At 45.4% G+C, this 16,154-nt stretch overlaps 1 protein-coding gene across 1 annotated transcript in view; it reads left to right on the forward strand.

Moving 5' to 3' along the window:
• The first annotated feature begins 211 nt into the window (after nt 1-211).
• The window catches only part of LGMN (legumain), a 35,079-nt gene continuing 19,136 nt past the window's right edge, over nt 212-16,154 (forward strand). Inside the window, exons 1-5 of the mRNA XM_066607528.1 lie at nt 212-310; nt 8,077-8,218; nt 13,777-13,874; nt 15,739-15,820; nt 15,972-16,057. Of these exons, the coding sequence (XP_066463625.1) occupies nt 8,084-8,218; nt 13,777-13,874; nt 15,739-15,820; nt 15,972-16,057 (401 nt within the window). The 5' untranslated portion in view covers nt 212-310; nt 8,077-8,083. The remainder of the gene's footprint in view (nt 311-8,076; nt 8,219-13,776; nt 13,875-15,738; nt 15,821-15,971; nt 16,058-16,154) is intronic.

Below are 16,154 nucleotides of genomic sequence, written 5' to 3' on the forward strand. Positions count from 1 at the left end.
TACCGGGGACCACCATATACAACATCCTCCCGCCCGCATCAACTAGCCAGAGACCCCAGGAATGGAAACACAGAATCGATGAGTCACGGTCAGCAGTATCCAGGAGCACATGACTGGTGGGCGGGACTATCTGGGATGGACAGGTATGTAATTGGATGCTCCAACTGTCTGGCTGTCCTCGGAATTCCTGCTTGATGATTGGTCTGCCGAGCCGCCAGTCACTGAACGCCCCGCCCCCTGTTGTTGTGTATAGAACGGGCTGCTGTCCCGATAGTGCAGTATCTGCAGGCTGTGGCGAACCGCGAAGCAGGTAATATAGCAGATATGTGGGGAGATACGCGCTGATCGTAGGGCACAGCTTATTTGTATGTACAGTCTGGGAGCAGCCCCTGTACAAGGAGCTTGTGTGACCTGTGTTCTCCCTGTCCCCCTGGGGGAGCAGTCCCTGTACAAGGAGCTTGTGTGCCCAGTGCTGTCCTTGTCCCCCTGGGGGAGCAGCCACTCTGTGCAGGCAGTGATGGCTCCCTGCATTGGACCTGTCTGGGCATGGCTGTACGGCTCATGTTAGAGATCCGCTGCCATTGTATCCCTTCTGTAATGTCTGGGCAAGGAGGCTTTTCCTTATTGCTCATTGTCCGGGAATGTCCCTGCAGAACCTATTGTTGCGCCACTTCCGTGTGCCGGTGACTTTTCCAGGATACCTTGCAGTGTAAGAGGGCGCAAGTGTGCGCCAAGCAGTTTGTGACCTTTCACTTGATGTAGATCTATGCTGCGCAATAATTGGTCGGTTTTGAGCGTTCGTTGGATCATAACTTCGCTGTTAGTCGCCCCGGCGAATTGTTATGATGCCTGCTAATACAAAAGGGTCTGCCATAGGTGAACAATGATTTGCAGGTCACGTGATCAGCGAGAATCTAACGCTTTATTCTGAGCGTTCGGTCGCTGTGTGTAATTATACCTAACGATTATAAAGCAAACTTGACGATTTAATCAACCGTTATCTCCAGATGTCACACGGGGGCGGAGCTTGTGATGTATACAGCTGCGCGATGATCGCTCTCCCGAATCTGCCACATCCTTATGGTGATCCCCTGATTGGTTACACGGGGCGGCTGTCTTAGTGAAAGTGTCCATTTCTAGAATCGTTCTTGCACGAAAGGGGCAAAAACTTTACCCGCTGTGCAGAAAAATAATGATACTGATGCTGTGGCTCTTCTACGTAGACCAGCATTGGGGGTCTTGGCTGTTGGACCCCCGTTGATCATTTAGTGATGACATAATGGAAAGTTTCAGTTCCTCATCACTTTTTTTAAAGATTTTAGCTACAGGAAGATGAAGGCATTGTGGTGACGGCTGCTTCAGACTAAAATAATATATACATTACATCTGAGGGTTTGCTCCATTTCTCTCCCCCCGCCAACCCCCCCCCCCCCCCTCCCTCCGAGCTCCAGACTGATACATTGTAACGAACCATCACAGCTGTGGCGGGGTTCTGTTTTTTTCTCTGCTCTGTTCTGGGAGCAGGGAAGAGGAATCCCCCGAACAGGGCTCTCTTATGATGAAGCCCAACAGACCCCATTGACTATAATGGGATCCGTTCAGTTTCCATGCGCTACATGCGGCGCTGTTTCCTCCAGTATTTTGGGCTGGATCTGCGACGGGACCTTTGATCGCGCGTTCTGGGACAGATGTGAAGGCAGCTTAAGTCATCTCTGTGAAGTATTAGATCTGTACTGGTTTCAGCCTCTGGATGTAAACAAGAGTGGCCTTATTCACTGACTGCAAGCAGGGATCTTGAATTGTTGAGACAAGGAACCTCAAAGTCTATTAGGAAGTTTCAGAACTATTTTGTAAATAAAGCTCTATTTATGTATTAACCCCTTCAGTGGCAGGTTTCTTATTACCATCTCATGCCTCACAGGGCAGGTTTTTTTAAATGAGTCAACAATGCAATTTAATTTTGCAATTATTTATTCAGGAATGCAACAATCACATTGCAACGTTTTCTTTTTGTAATGAAAGAATACATTATAACCGGGGATTTTCCGGGCGTGCCACTAAAGGGGTATTTCTGACTTTTACTATTGCTGACCTATACTTGGGTAAGGACAGGAATATACGATCTGCATGGACCCGCAGTTTGGGATCCCTACCAATCAGCTGATCCTCCGGCCGCTATCAGCGCAGTGGGGCTGGATGTCATCACTGGTGGAAGTAGACTGGTACGCTCCCATTAAAATCAATTAGACTGATGCCTCCTATTACACTTCAGCTCCTCATGGCAGTCAGAGCCAGATGTGACTGCTTCACTGCCATTGGTCTCAGTGGGAGCGAACCCGTCTATTACACTTCCAGCCCTGACCACCAGTGATGACATCAAGCCCCACAGCGCTGACAGCGGGACGCAGGATCAGCTGATTGGCGGGGATCCCGAGCTGCGGGTCCATCCTGATCATATATTCCTGACCTTACCCGAGTATAGATCAGCAATAGTAAAAGCCAGAAATTCCCCTTTAATACACAGATAGAGCTTTATTTACAAAACAGTTCTGAAACTTCCTAATAGTCTTTGAAGTTCCATGTCTCAACAATTCAAGATTCCTGCTTGCAGTCAGTGAATAAGGCAGGAATCCCAAGTTTTAGACCCCCTCACCAATAAACTATTAATGACTTATCCTGAGGAAAAGTCATCAAAAGTTAGGCCACCTTCACACGCGCATCAAAATTGCGGAGACGTGTACGTTGCGAGACGCGCAAAAATGAATCCCATTCTTTTGAATGGGGTCATACACATGAGCGATGTTTTCCTGCATGGCAACTGTTGATGACCTATCCTGACCCTTTTCCTATTAAATGACCCTTTTCCCATTTGACCATTTCTGTGGTGTTGGATTTTCTCTTCCTGCAGTTAGTCTGGTGACTGCTGAGCGGACAGCTCTTCCCTGTGAACATTCTTCTATCTCCATGTTAGATTAGTACTTTCAGAGGATATAGCTTGTACATTAACCTTTACTAAACGTATCCATATACATTACATTATTTACAGTCCCTCTTCAAGCTCCTACTCTCTGGTCTATGTACTTCTTACTGCTTTTTTTCCTCACTGATAAATTAAGTACTTTATAATAGTTATTACAGCAAGAAAAGAATTATCAGTCCTCAATCTGAACAAGCAGAGCAGCAGTGTAAAGTATGGGGAGAGGAACAACAGCAGCAGCCTGAGGCTGCTTTTACACAGCTTGATCAATGAGATCAGTCAATGTTTGACTGGCCTTCACACAGGCTAATTTGGACAGTATACAGGATGAATAATTGTCCGTCCCCCATACAGTTTAATTGCTGTCGACAATACACCCCCTCCCCCCTTCACGTGGGGACATTTGCTGCTGACAAAAATTATTTGTGGTGCTGCTTTTAAGATTGGAGCACCTGATGAACAAGCGTTTGCTTGTTCGTTGTTTGATTGATGCTACCATCATATAGCCCTATGATTGGGCAAGTAAACGCTCCTATGGCCGTTCTTGCCTGATTGTCAAGCTGTGTGAACGTCTGTAGAGCCTCTAATGAAAGAGGAGATGGATTTCAGATACCAATAGATAAAGTTGCTAAGCTGGAGTCACTGATCATAACTGCACCCTATTGGAGCAGAGGTGCAGCATAAGGCCAGTTTTGCGCAAATGTTTTGTAATACGTCCATAATAGAGATTCTGTAATATGGATATGTTACAAATGATGGAGCAACCATATGTCATCGGTATTTGATCTGTGCTTGCTGTCATTAGTTTTAAAAACAGTGGTAGAAAATCGCGATCCCCTGCCGTGGCTGTCACAACTGCAGCAGGGGATTCATACAGCCCCGCAGGGATGCAAAGCTGTTGCATCCAGGGGTTTCCACATGTTTTCAATGGGGCCATGGCAGCAGCGCCGCCCCAATAAAAATGTGAGAACATCGCGATCTCCTGCCATGGCTGTGACAGCTGCTGTGGGGATGAATGGCTATTTCCATGTGAAAATGCCTTGCATCCAGAGGTTTTCAGAAAGATTGCAAGGGCGATATTGGGCTGCAAATCACTGTCCGATATCGCCACCGTGCAGGAGCCCTTAAGGTGCAATTTGCGCCAGAAAGCTGTCAAATTTTCAATAGTAATTAAGCCCCATTGTGCTCCCCAGCAGAAGTAACTATTCATTCTGCATCTGAACTCCTGTATTAAAGGGCTATCCGAAAATGATATCTTATTACATACCCATAGGATAGGTGATAGTCTGATACTGAGAATGGGGATCCCCTGTCCCATCGTTCTCCTCTCCATGAGCACGCTTCCCTACTACCCCCACAGTAATAAGGTGATTGAATAGAGTAGTGACCGAGCATGTACGTGCTGTTCCGTTTATTTCTGTGGGGCTGATGGAAATGGCCAAGTACAAGCGCTCCGTTATCCCTGGCAGCCCCATTGCAGATGAACGGAGGAGTTTGATCATAGTTCCATTCAGTCTCCACTCTACAAGGGGGTGCAATACGGGCCCCCCATTCTTGGGATTGGTGGTGGTCTCAGCGGAAGACTCCCACATATTAAACTTTTATCCCCCATCCTATGCATAGGGGGCTAAAAAGGGATTTTGGTACAACCCCTCTTAAAAAGCAATGAGTTATGTTTATTATAGAAATCGAAATTTAGGCCACATTTTGGGGTTTGTGTTGAGATGTTCTGCAGCCATTATATTGCTATTGGTGCCATTCTGGTGTCTCATCAGTAGACGGTGGCTGTGTGACAGTCTGATGGGCTTATCGTGCATAGCAGGACATGTGGCTGCTGCGGGTTCTGTGTATAAATATCTGCTTCTTCATTTTTCTATGAAACTCACTTCAGCATTTCTCCAAAGTCATATGATCCGTTCCAAAGTGTGATGAAACTCTCAATAGGGCTGCTGCCTTTTGAGAATTCCTGGCATGAGATGAATAATCGTAATTTCCCGGCAGGGCGTGGTGACCAGTTATCTGCCGGCAGCACAGTAAGGCTGGGTTCACACAGGGCGAATTTGCCGTGGAAATTCAGTGCGGAATTTCGCTGCGGCAAATCTGCCTGCAGCCGCTAATCCTGGTATTAGCCAGCCACGTGGACGAGATTTGTGAAAAATCTCGTCCACACGGGACGGCCAATCCATTGCAGCAAATCCAGCATTGGCCAGCACAGCGGCGCGGATTTCCCGGCCGCAGCATGTCTATTTTTTTTTTTTTCCGAAAAGCATGCGGCCAAGCCGCTCCAAAACCCACGGCTAAGTTCCACGGGTTTTGAAGCTGAGCTTTCCCAGTGGAAATCTTTTTTTTTTTTTTTTTGCTGCGGCAAAACCGCAAGATTTCCGCTGAAAATACATCCCTTGGGAACCCAGCCTAAGGGTGGTCACACAAAGCCTCTTTCAGAAAGATCTGTTGCTGTTTTTCCGTAACAAGTATGTCAGACTTTCGCCCTGATTTCGCTCTCTGCATTGTAATGGCTGGAAGCTGTGGTGAATCTACAGCATTTCCACACTGAAATCTCAGACAAACTTCCCCTATTGGTGCTGTGACCAATCTGTAGAGAATCAGTCCTGCGAGAACAACTAATACAGATTCCTGGGGTAGGTGAACTCTAAAGGGCCATTTACATGGGGCGATTAGCGCTCAAAATTCAAACGAACGAAATTGAGCAATAATTGTCCCGTGTAAATGCAAAAAAAATAGTTTATTCTTCGTTCACAGGTCTGTATCGCTGACTTCAAGTCAACATAAAAACCATCACGAGATTCTCACAGCGCTCGTGCGCTCGTTTAGCCGACTGTCGGCTCGTGTAAAAGCGCCAAAAGAGCTTTTGTATCTGGAAGGGCCACAAGTTGTGTAATTCTTATTTATTGCTTCTTTAGGTGATTACTTACAAATACAAAATTGGTTGACTCTTGGCGTGACTCTAATTAGCCACCGGCCATAGACCCTAAATTGCCAGTAATAACCTAGAGGGCAATGTTTTTTGGCTAAGGGTTCCTTTACACAGAACTATCACTTGAATAATAGCTCAGAAATGGCGCTGAAGCATATGAACGACTGACCGTTGCTTGAGTGCTTATCATTTAGTAGTTTCCTAAGATATTGTTCGTAGGGAAAGCTCCATGAAAACATTTTTGTTAGGGTCTTTTTTTTTAAAGACTAAGGCCTCATTCTTGCGGGCGGGTCGGATTCCGCATGCGGAGCCCGCAGCGGAATCTGCCCTGTCCACGGATGAGGACCGTGCTTACCTGTCCGGATTTTCACTGTGGATGTGTGCACATGCACAGTAGAGACTAAAAAAATAATAAAATCTCCTTCTTTCCTGAAATTCGATTGCGGCCCGTCCGCAACTGGACTTCTTTTATTGACCTAAATGGAAGCCGTCCATGTGGGAACTGCAGCAAAGTGGAGCATGCTGCGATTTATTTTCCGGACCAAAAGATCCGCAAAACAAATCTGTGTGCTTTAATTTAAGCTGCGGCCGCTCATGTCTCCCTGTGGGCGGCTTGAATTGCAGATCATCCGCAGTTCAAATTTGCCCGTGGACATTAGGCCTTACCATTTTGACTTTACACCAATGATCCACTTTGATGAAGCAGCAATTTTTTTTTTTTTTTTTTTTTGTGAGCTGGACTGAAATGACTAGTGAGGGAATTCTCAGTAATCACCATGTTTATGGCCATTAGAGATGAGCGAACGTACTCGGATAGGCACTACTCGTCCGAGTAATGTGCCTTATCCGAGTACCGCTGTACTCGTGCTGAAAGATTCGGGGCGCTCCGCTGCTGACAGGTGAGTCGCAGCGGGGAGCGGGGCAGAGCGGGCGGGAGAGAAAGATCTCCCCTCCGTTCCTCCCCGCTCTCCCCTGCAGCTCCCCGCTCTGCAGCGCGTCCCGAATCTTTCAGCACGAGTACAGCGGTACTCGGATAAGGCACATTACTCGGACGAGTAGTGCTTATCCGAGTACGTTCGCTCATCTCTAATGGCCATGTTTGTACAGAACGACTGTCCTTGATTAGTCCTCTGAAAGCTACTTCATAGTCTCCTTGTGTGAAGCTACACTAAGACAATTGGCTGTGAAAATAAATATTTCCATGAATTGTCTGTTCTTGATGTCCCTGGTCTCTGTATAACTGTTCGTCTTCTGGCCGCATCAGCAGATACAATGTGACCTCTGCACAATCTGACTGCGAAGTGCTGAACAACCAGAATCTAGTCCTTGTGACTGTCCGCATGACGGCCCACAAGTGACACTGACCCCCTGGAGGGTAACTAAAGAGTATTACCTGGGGCAGAGTTGGCCTGAGATGTGAACTGAAGCAAATCCCCGGAGTGCCTGCTTCTTGTCCTACAGTCCACTGCTATCTGCCAGTTATTAATTACCCTACAAATTGTCCTGATTGCTCTTCGCCTTAGAGGATTGTGCCGCACAAGTTCCTTCAGTGGTGCATCGAGCAGAGATGACTGGATGAAGGGAAACGGAGCAGCATGGCCTAGATGGGGGCCTCCATTGCGGACTGCCCGTATAAAAGTAAAGCAGCTGGAGGTAGCGGCACACTTTGACGTATGCCATGAACAACTCCTCCATCTCCTGGCATCTCTCAGAAGCCCTGATAGCGTCGCTAGAACATAACACTGTGGAAGAGCGGGCACCCCGAGGGGCATGTGCGCCAATGCAAAGCATCCATAATACTCAAACTGTAACTGCTGAAGCCACGTAAGGATAGGTAGTAACTCTGATTGGCGGGAGTATTGCCATTGAGAGTCACACCAGCCCTAAGGGTCCCATTTCCCCTGTCCTCAGCACTGTGAGCAGTGATTGTGCGTTGGCACTCCATTCATTTTCAATCGGCATAGCAGAGCACAAGCGTCAGCTGTTTCTGTTAGCCCCATTGAAATGCATGGAGCTGCAGCTATGTGTATGCGGCCACAGCTCCATTCATTCTGACGTCACTGCAGGCGGGAGAAACCCCCCTTTTATTTACTGTGGGCTCTTTAATCAGCATTTTCATAATTGATCTGTTTTCAGTTTCCCTTACCCTGTATTATCTCCTCAGGTTCACAATGATCTCCATGACTCTACTGCTGGCCCTTGTGGCCCTGTCCACAGCGATGCCCATTGAGGATCCAGAAGATGGTGGCAAACATTGGGTGATCCTAGTGGCTGGCTCCAATGGCTGGTACAACTATAGACATCAGGTGACTAACATATTTGCGTAATTGGGGGTTATCCTGGCTGCACCTTAAAGACACACTCCAGGGTGGTTGAGAGTACCTTTCTTTTAATGCTTGACTTCTGCAGTTGGCAGAGATGGTTCCTTGCAGGAATTCCAGTTCTACAATGATGATGATTGTTTAGCACTCGAGGCTTTTGTTTCTGCCACATTGCACCTGGAATACAAGAGATTCGGAGCTTGGTGCTCATCTCAAGTATCCCTAATTAGCAGCAATTACAGGAGACTAGCCCACTTCAGTCCAGCAGGAGAATGCTCAGAGTAGCACTTCAGCCAAGTGGAGAAATGCCTGCAGGAGCGACAGAGATCAAGTTACTGGCCTCTAACCATGAGGCCAACATTGCACCAAGGATTTAAGTAAGGTTATAAGTTAAGGTGGCAGAACAGGTGAGATCAAAATTTTGGCCCTCCACCAACAGCAAATATCTGCAGGAAGTGAAGGTCTGATATGTTACATTTTAACATGCCCAATCCTCTCTTCTCATATGATGGGATAATATAGTAAAAACCTCTCGCGCTCCTGGAGCTTCAATAAGTAAAAACATGAATTATACGGGTGCTCTTACTGCGTAAAGGAGTCCTGTTTCAGATAGGACTCCTCTAAATCCAGGTGGGTCCTCAGTGTTCTGGAAGACTTCTTGGGTAGTTTTAGTACATAGTACTTTTATTGAAAAGTAACAAAGTATTCATAACACATGGTGTAGACAAGTGGAATATGCAGCACATTTTGAAGGTTTGCATAGAAACCTTTTTTTTTCTTCTCCAAGTATATAAGATTGCTTTGGCAAGCAGTATCATGTGACCGTCATGTCGTGCATGTGGCCACGTGCCCCGTGCCAGTGTGGGATCAACCGAAAAGGAGATTTAGGTTGAAGTGGACAGAGCAACCCCGTTGTCCAATGGGATTCCTCCAGTACAGCCCATAGGTGGGCTAATGAAGTCTCCACCTTCCTCCAACCTTCCCTTCATGCTCTCCCAGACTGCCACTATACATACTACTTGCCAAATCAATCTAATATGCTTGAAAAAGGTTTCTATACACACTTACTAAACGTGTTGCATATTCTACACCATGTTTTATTGACGAGTAACACAGTATTCGTACAAGTACTGTGTACTGAAACTACCCGAGACGTATTCTGGATAACGGAAGGCCCACCTGGATTTAAAGGAGTCCTATCTGCAACAGGACTCCTCCTACAAAGTAAATGCATCCACATAATTCACATTTTAACGTCTCCAATTACCAGGAGTGTGGGGTTTTTAGTATAGTATCCCATTGTGTTTATACGACCAAAGTACTCTTTCCCTATGGGCTCTCCCTTCGTCCCATGAAGACGATACCAGGGATTTGTGTATTGGATTTAATATAAGGCCCCCTTGGACTGGCGTGTGGATGCCTGTCATTCAACGGGCGTTCCACACCAGATGAGTCCAATTTTTTTTTTTTTTCTTTCTAACAATATTCTGTTTACAAATCCATTGATCGGTGCCCTTATCCGTAAATTCATTTATTGTGTTTTGTTCCCATTTGAGTCATGGGACACCACTACCTGATGTGTCTGGCAGTGCCTTAGGGTATTTTTACACATAGTACGCACAAGCAAGCAATGACACACTTTGCTTGTTCGCTTAGATGTTCCATTTAAAAAGAAAAAACTCCAAAAGATGGATTTAGCTTTGTATTTAAATCGTTTTGCATAAAATCACCCTTAGGGGCATCCAGTGAGAATCTGAACATTTGGTGTAAATGCATGCCCCGATTGAACAGCAATCAGTTTGCTTCTTGTGTGTCCAGTTTCTGCATGCAGAAAACGGAATGACGGCTTGGTCCATGTAAACACAGTCATTCACTTATGACCGACTGGCTGTTTATTGGAAATGGAGACGAGTGGGCCAGAATGATCCCCCAACCCCCTCTGCATCCATTCACTGAGCAGTGCTCGTTTTTGTGCAAAAGCACAGGAGTGATTATCACTGGGACGACTTGTTGGGCATCTGCGCCCGACAGGTCGTGGTGTAAAAGAGCCCTAGTTATCCACTTCCTATTGGCAGAAGAAAAAAAACGCTCTTGGCCAAAGTTGCATGTGTATGGGCTGCTTTAAGCTTAGCAGTCACCTCTTATTTTTATGCCACATTAGGGTGATTGCCACATGTAGATAATGGATTGTCCTAGCTGATCAAGTCCTCTTCGGTGGCTTTCACATGTACTGGAACATTTTGCCATATGCCATTGGATATTCCACTGTATGTAAAAATCCATACCAAAATCCACATATCTTACACATGCAATTGAAAATGACTAAATTCTGCTGGCAATTCTGTATTTAGACATGTAGATTATTTAGCCCCTAACAAGGACTATTTGTTCTGCACCATAATTGCTCTAAAGAAGATCCTGTGGTGGTCCCAGCTACTTGCTCATGCATGTCCTTAGAACTACCCCACTGCTCTATGGCACTCAGCTAAGGGTGGCAGTACATGCCCATGAGCCTGCCCAAGCCATGCTGGAAGAGATGGCCAGGATCATAGGTGTGCTGAGCTCTGGATCTTGAGAGCAGGTGGGGATGGAGTTTTTGGCTTATATGTAATTCATTGGTTACTGTACCTTGAATCCACAATTCTGGCATGAGTCTGCGCTTTATAGCCATCTTAAGTGATAGGAAGGGTTTCCCCCCCAAAGAAAAGTGGGTACAGCCTTTAGAACACAAGTGCCTGTTGCTGGAAGTTACATGAGCGAGGCTCTGGTGGGGATCATACATAACTTGTTCATAGTACTGAGCAGAAGGATGACCGTACTTTCCCTTTTTGTGTGTCCACTGACTAGTGTGCTTCTGTCTATTTCCCTGGATTGTAATCAGTCATTTTCTGCAAGATTTCATAAACTAAGCCTGATGCTATACCTGTTCACATACTCACTAACACACACTCGCTGCTACTGATCTCACCACTTCCTCTTGCTCCTCTTCTGTCACCGTATGACATCAAGCAGGACAAGACGCCATTATTTCAGTCTTTGTCAGATGCTCCATCCAACTATTATATTGGTATTATATAAGAAGTACATTCTCTCTTGCAGCTTTGGCTGTGTGCAGGTGAACCTCCTAGCTGGTGCTTTGGATTGTCTAGACCTTGTATTACAGGGCTTAAAGCTGACCATAGGTTATCCATCTCCCTTGTCAGATAAAGCCAACTGACCAGCGTAAATAAAGTTAAACTCAAACTTGGCCAGACTTAGCGGATTTTGATCTGAAGTAGGGGCGTAACTATAGGGGATGGAGGGGATGCGGTTGCACCCGGGCCCAGGAGCCTTAGGAGGCTCATAAGGCCTCTCTTCTCCATATAGGGAGCCTAGCACTATGAATAAAGCATTATAGTTGGGGGGCCCCGTTCCAGGTTTTGCATTGGGGCCAAGAAGCTTCAAGTTACACCTCTGATCTGAAGTATATGGGGCATTATTCTCCTACAGCTGATTTTCACAAGCGGCAAGTGATTTCCCTTTCCAAATTATGCATGTTAGAAATAGTTGGCTCCACAAGTATCTATCCAGCAGCTATTGTAGGTGTTTGCCCAGCTTTACACCCGGCTACATAACCCAGTAATTATCATACTGTTTTTTAATGTTGATGTCATGCCTCATCTATGAGCAGAGGTGTTGCAGTGTGATGACCTTGTCTGTCCTGGGGTTGGTTAGTTACTAATTTATAGCAGAGGAGAAATATAACGGAGGTGTGGAAACCTGATCTGCTAGTTTAATTTTGGCAACAGGTGTTTTCTCTTAGTGGAAACAACAAGTGAATATTACAAGATCATATTTTTGTTTTACCAAAATATTAAACTTGGATTCAGCGTATTGTTTTTCAGTACGAAGCTACAGTAACCCAGTCTATTAGACCGATACTTCCTTCATTCCGAATTGGTCTACATTCTATGGCAGTAATGAAACCTAGCGCAAACAGATAATTTTGTGCTTCTCCCATTCTGCAAACACCAGAAACCAGTAGAAGGGGTCCAGAGTCCTGTCTAATTTCAATCACTAGCAAGAAGACTTGGAAACCTTTACACTCTAATTCATTGAATACTTGGGTACTGTGAGCCCATAATTCTGCACTGAGATGTTGACCTTTATTTATCAACTTGGTTTCCTGTTGGTGAGCTGCCACTAGTCAAGTAAACTCCGACTCCATATCGAAATCTGTCTCCAATTAAGTTTTCTTAATACATTCAGATAAACAATGTATCCATTTTTCTTTAAAGGGAACCTGTCATCACGTTTGTGCACCATAAATTATATTATGGGGCTCCAACGGGAAGTCCAGGAAGCTGTGTGTTTTTACTCACCATGGAGCCCTGTTCCAGCTCTGTCCTTGCAGCCTGCACACAGCGTGCCCCTTTTTTTTTCAGCCTATGTGCGTGTGCTGTGCCATAGAGATGAATTGGAGAGTGCGTGCCAAAAGGATTTGCGCTGCATCTGCATGGCAGCTTTGCGGAGACACAGCGCTGGAATGGGGCGCCTGGTGAGTACCAGACACCGGACTGTCTGATCCCTCATGTTTGAGCCCCATGATGTAGTTTATGGGTCTCAAATATGATGACCGGTTCCCTTTAGGTTCAGCGCCTTCCCGCTGCGTTGACAGTAGCGGATCGGTGGGTCTCTGGCTGAACTGTAGGCAGTGTGAGGGAATATGTGGTAATGGAGTTATACCGGGGCCCAATGATTATTTTTAATACTCGCAATTCTTCTGACTTGGTGGCTATGTGAAATGGGTGGATTTTGGAGTTGGCGTTATCTGACAAGAGATGGATATCCTCTCGGCTGTTACATGATCGTTGCCTTGCTTGGCTACACTGAATCATATGGCAGTCGCTTCTAAGTGGTTTCTCTCTGTATCCTGGATATTACTGTAGCTCCATACAGTCATCATTCTCTAGTAACTCCGCCGTCGTACTGCACACTGAGTAAGGGAACCCACATAGTTAATATTCCTATCGTTACACTGATGCAGCTGATGTTACAATGTAGTAACCTCTGCAGCTACACTATACATTACCCTGGACTAACATTAACTACATTTGTGATTATTTTCAGGATCTTTACATTCTCCAGCCAATAGTGAGAGGGTTTGGTGGTTGTAGTGTATGGGCACCATTCCTGCCATATGTGATGCCCTTACCCTATTCATATCTGCATACTTCTACACATGTTCGTTCTTTTTTTTTTGTTTGTTTGTTTGTTTTTCCTCCATGAACCAAAACCACGGACTAAAGACTACTTCATAGTTGGCACACAATCTATACTTTCAGTGCCTTCATTTTCTCTGCTTGCTGACAGTGAATGGGAACCTTCTTTTTTACAATAAGAGGCTGAAAGCTCATCCTGACTTACTATTACAGCTGAGAGTTTGCTACTGTTGCAGCTTAGAGTGCACAACAATTGGAATAGTTGGAAACCTATGTTGGTACTTTCAGAACTCTGTACTGTATCAATGACTGACTGACCACATTTTTTCCCCCTTTTTCTAGGCGGACCTGTGTCATGCTTACCAAATAGTTAAGAATAATGGTGTCCCCGATGAACAGATTGTTGTGATGATGTATGATGACATTGCCAACAATGAGGAGTAAGTGTGAACTTGTCCCAGTGCCACCCTTATGTCATTTAACAAGTATAAAGTGGAAGGAGAAGGGAGGGGGGACTTCTTTTTTACAGTGTTACCCTGTATGAAGGTGGTCATTGTATGTGACACAGTTCTGCAGCTCCATGACCAAGTGGTGTTGGGGGTCCTCGCTCCTCTGAATTAATGCTAAAATAATGTACATTATATAAGAGATGGTTTTCCCTTTTTAAAGCACATTTCCAGACATGTCTTGTCAATGACCAGCCTGACAATGTGACATTTTTTATTTTTTTTTTTTGACCCATTTGAAAGTGTCTGGCTAAAGGAGGTGCATGTGGCACACAGCATCTACCAGCTATAAACAAGATGTTTAAATAGACTTCCTATTTTCTGTTGTGCTTGTACACAATATGCTGCTCCTGTACTTCTCACCCCATGTATTATCATCCAGCCACCTCCACTATATTCTCACACTTGCAGTATACTACTATACTCCTTGTGGCAGGAGGTGTCTGCAAATAAAGTATGGAGAAAAGTCCAAGGCACCAGAGGTATCCAGAAATAAAATGCAGTCTTTATTTATCTTATGCCTGCTTGACAAAGGCCCTGAGTTGGTGAAACGTTGGTTGCTCGTGATTTTTAAAAGATTAGATAAAGACTGCATTTTATTTTTGGATGCCTCTGGTGCCTTGGACGTTTTTGCATATCATGGTGGTTTGGTGGGTACCACCGAGCAGCTGGTGATGCAAGAGGAACAGTCTTGCTTTCCAAGAGTTGTCAGCATCTCTTCCACCTTGGCTCACAGCTCCTGTGCTTTGTAACGTGAGCTGTAGGAAAGCGCTGCTGGCACTGCCTGTTACAAGGTGCACAGTGCTATGCTGAAAGTGTGGGGATGATGGGATGCCGACCATTGGGTAAGATGGCTGCATTCTACTAGTGGGGATGATGCTGACGTGTGGTGGCCATGTGCATCCTTTCTATTGGCAGGAATGGTGCCTCTTGTGTTCAGGAGGGGTAGTGCGCCCTATGCAGTTGTACGCCCCTGAAGCTGGCACTGCCTCCCTCTCCTATGTTGTCTTGTGAAGTGTCTGACTGGTTAGAAGATGGAAAAACATGCACTTTTTACATGTCTCCAGTTAACCCAATTCAGGCAACATACTCCTGATTAGGATGTATGGATGTACGTCCCAAGGAGGGCTGACTACGACCCGTCCAGTCACAAAAGAGAAATGGTAGAACAATATGCCAAATCTGCTTTGTTTATTTTATTTAGCTTTCATGATGCATGCATGAGTGAACCCAGTGAATGACTGACGAAAGTTCTCTTAGGCTGCCTGTCCACGGGCGTAGCGGTATCCCGCCGCGGGAGCCGCCGGGGCGCAGGAGCCGGCAGACAAATCTCCGCCGGTCAGCCTATCTGACAGTGTCTACCATATCTTAAGAATATCACAACGGTGTTTATTTTGGATATTTGATAAAAGTTAATAGAAATTGAAGCCTAAATAAAAGTTTAATGAAGCAGATTTTGTGTCCTGTTCTACTAGTTCTCCTCTCTGTCTACATGTCTGTCCCCCTACACTACAGACCCCCTTCCCTTATCCGGTCTGTGCTGATTGATGTATTAACAGTTCTTGATACCCCAGGATCATTCTTGTGAGGGTCAGGCTTCTAGCACACTGCTCTTCCAACAAAGTTCAACTGTTTAGTCCTACAGACTCCATGTTGAATGCCTTTTGAGCCCCACGGTTTGCTAAGCAGCTGCCTGATTATGTTGAGGCTGTTGCTTCATAGCACGAGCTACAGTAACGATGCCTGCCTGTGCACCGCATACCGTATCTGTAGTTTACTATATTTTTGTCATTTGCAGAAACCCAACCAAAGGCATCGTTATCAACAGACCCAATGGGACAGATGTGTATGCTGGAGTGCTGAAGGATTATACAGGGGAGGTAGGTATATTGGCTTTGTTTTCTTGAAGGATGTATAAAATGCATAAACAATAAAGTTAAGACTTCTTTAGAGTAATATAATGTCAGGAAGACCAATCTCACCTTAATCATTAACTGTGTTAGTGACTGATTTATTCATATGCCTCTCTAGGATGTTACCCCTGCAAACTTCCTGGCTGTCTTGAAGGGTGACTCGAAGGCTGTCAAGGGGAAAGGATCCGGGAAAGTAATTAAAAGGTTTGATGATTAATTATATTACTGGTTGTAAGCCTGGTTCAAATACAGACATAAGTGCCCTAATAGCTGATCAGTAAACCCAAACATAGGTAATTCT

The sequence above is a fragment of the Eleutherodactylus coqui genome, chromosome 6 (genome assembly GCF_035609145.1).
Source record: "Eleutherodactylus coqui strain aEleCoq1 chromosome 6, aEleCoq1.hap1, whole genome shotgun sequence".
NCBI lineage: Eukaryota > Metazoa > Chordata > Amphibia > Anura > Eleutherodactylidae > Eleutherodactylus > Eleutherodactylus coqui.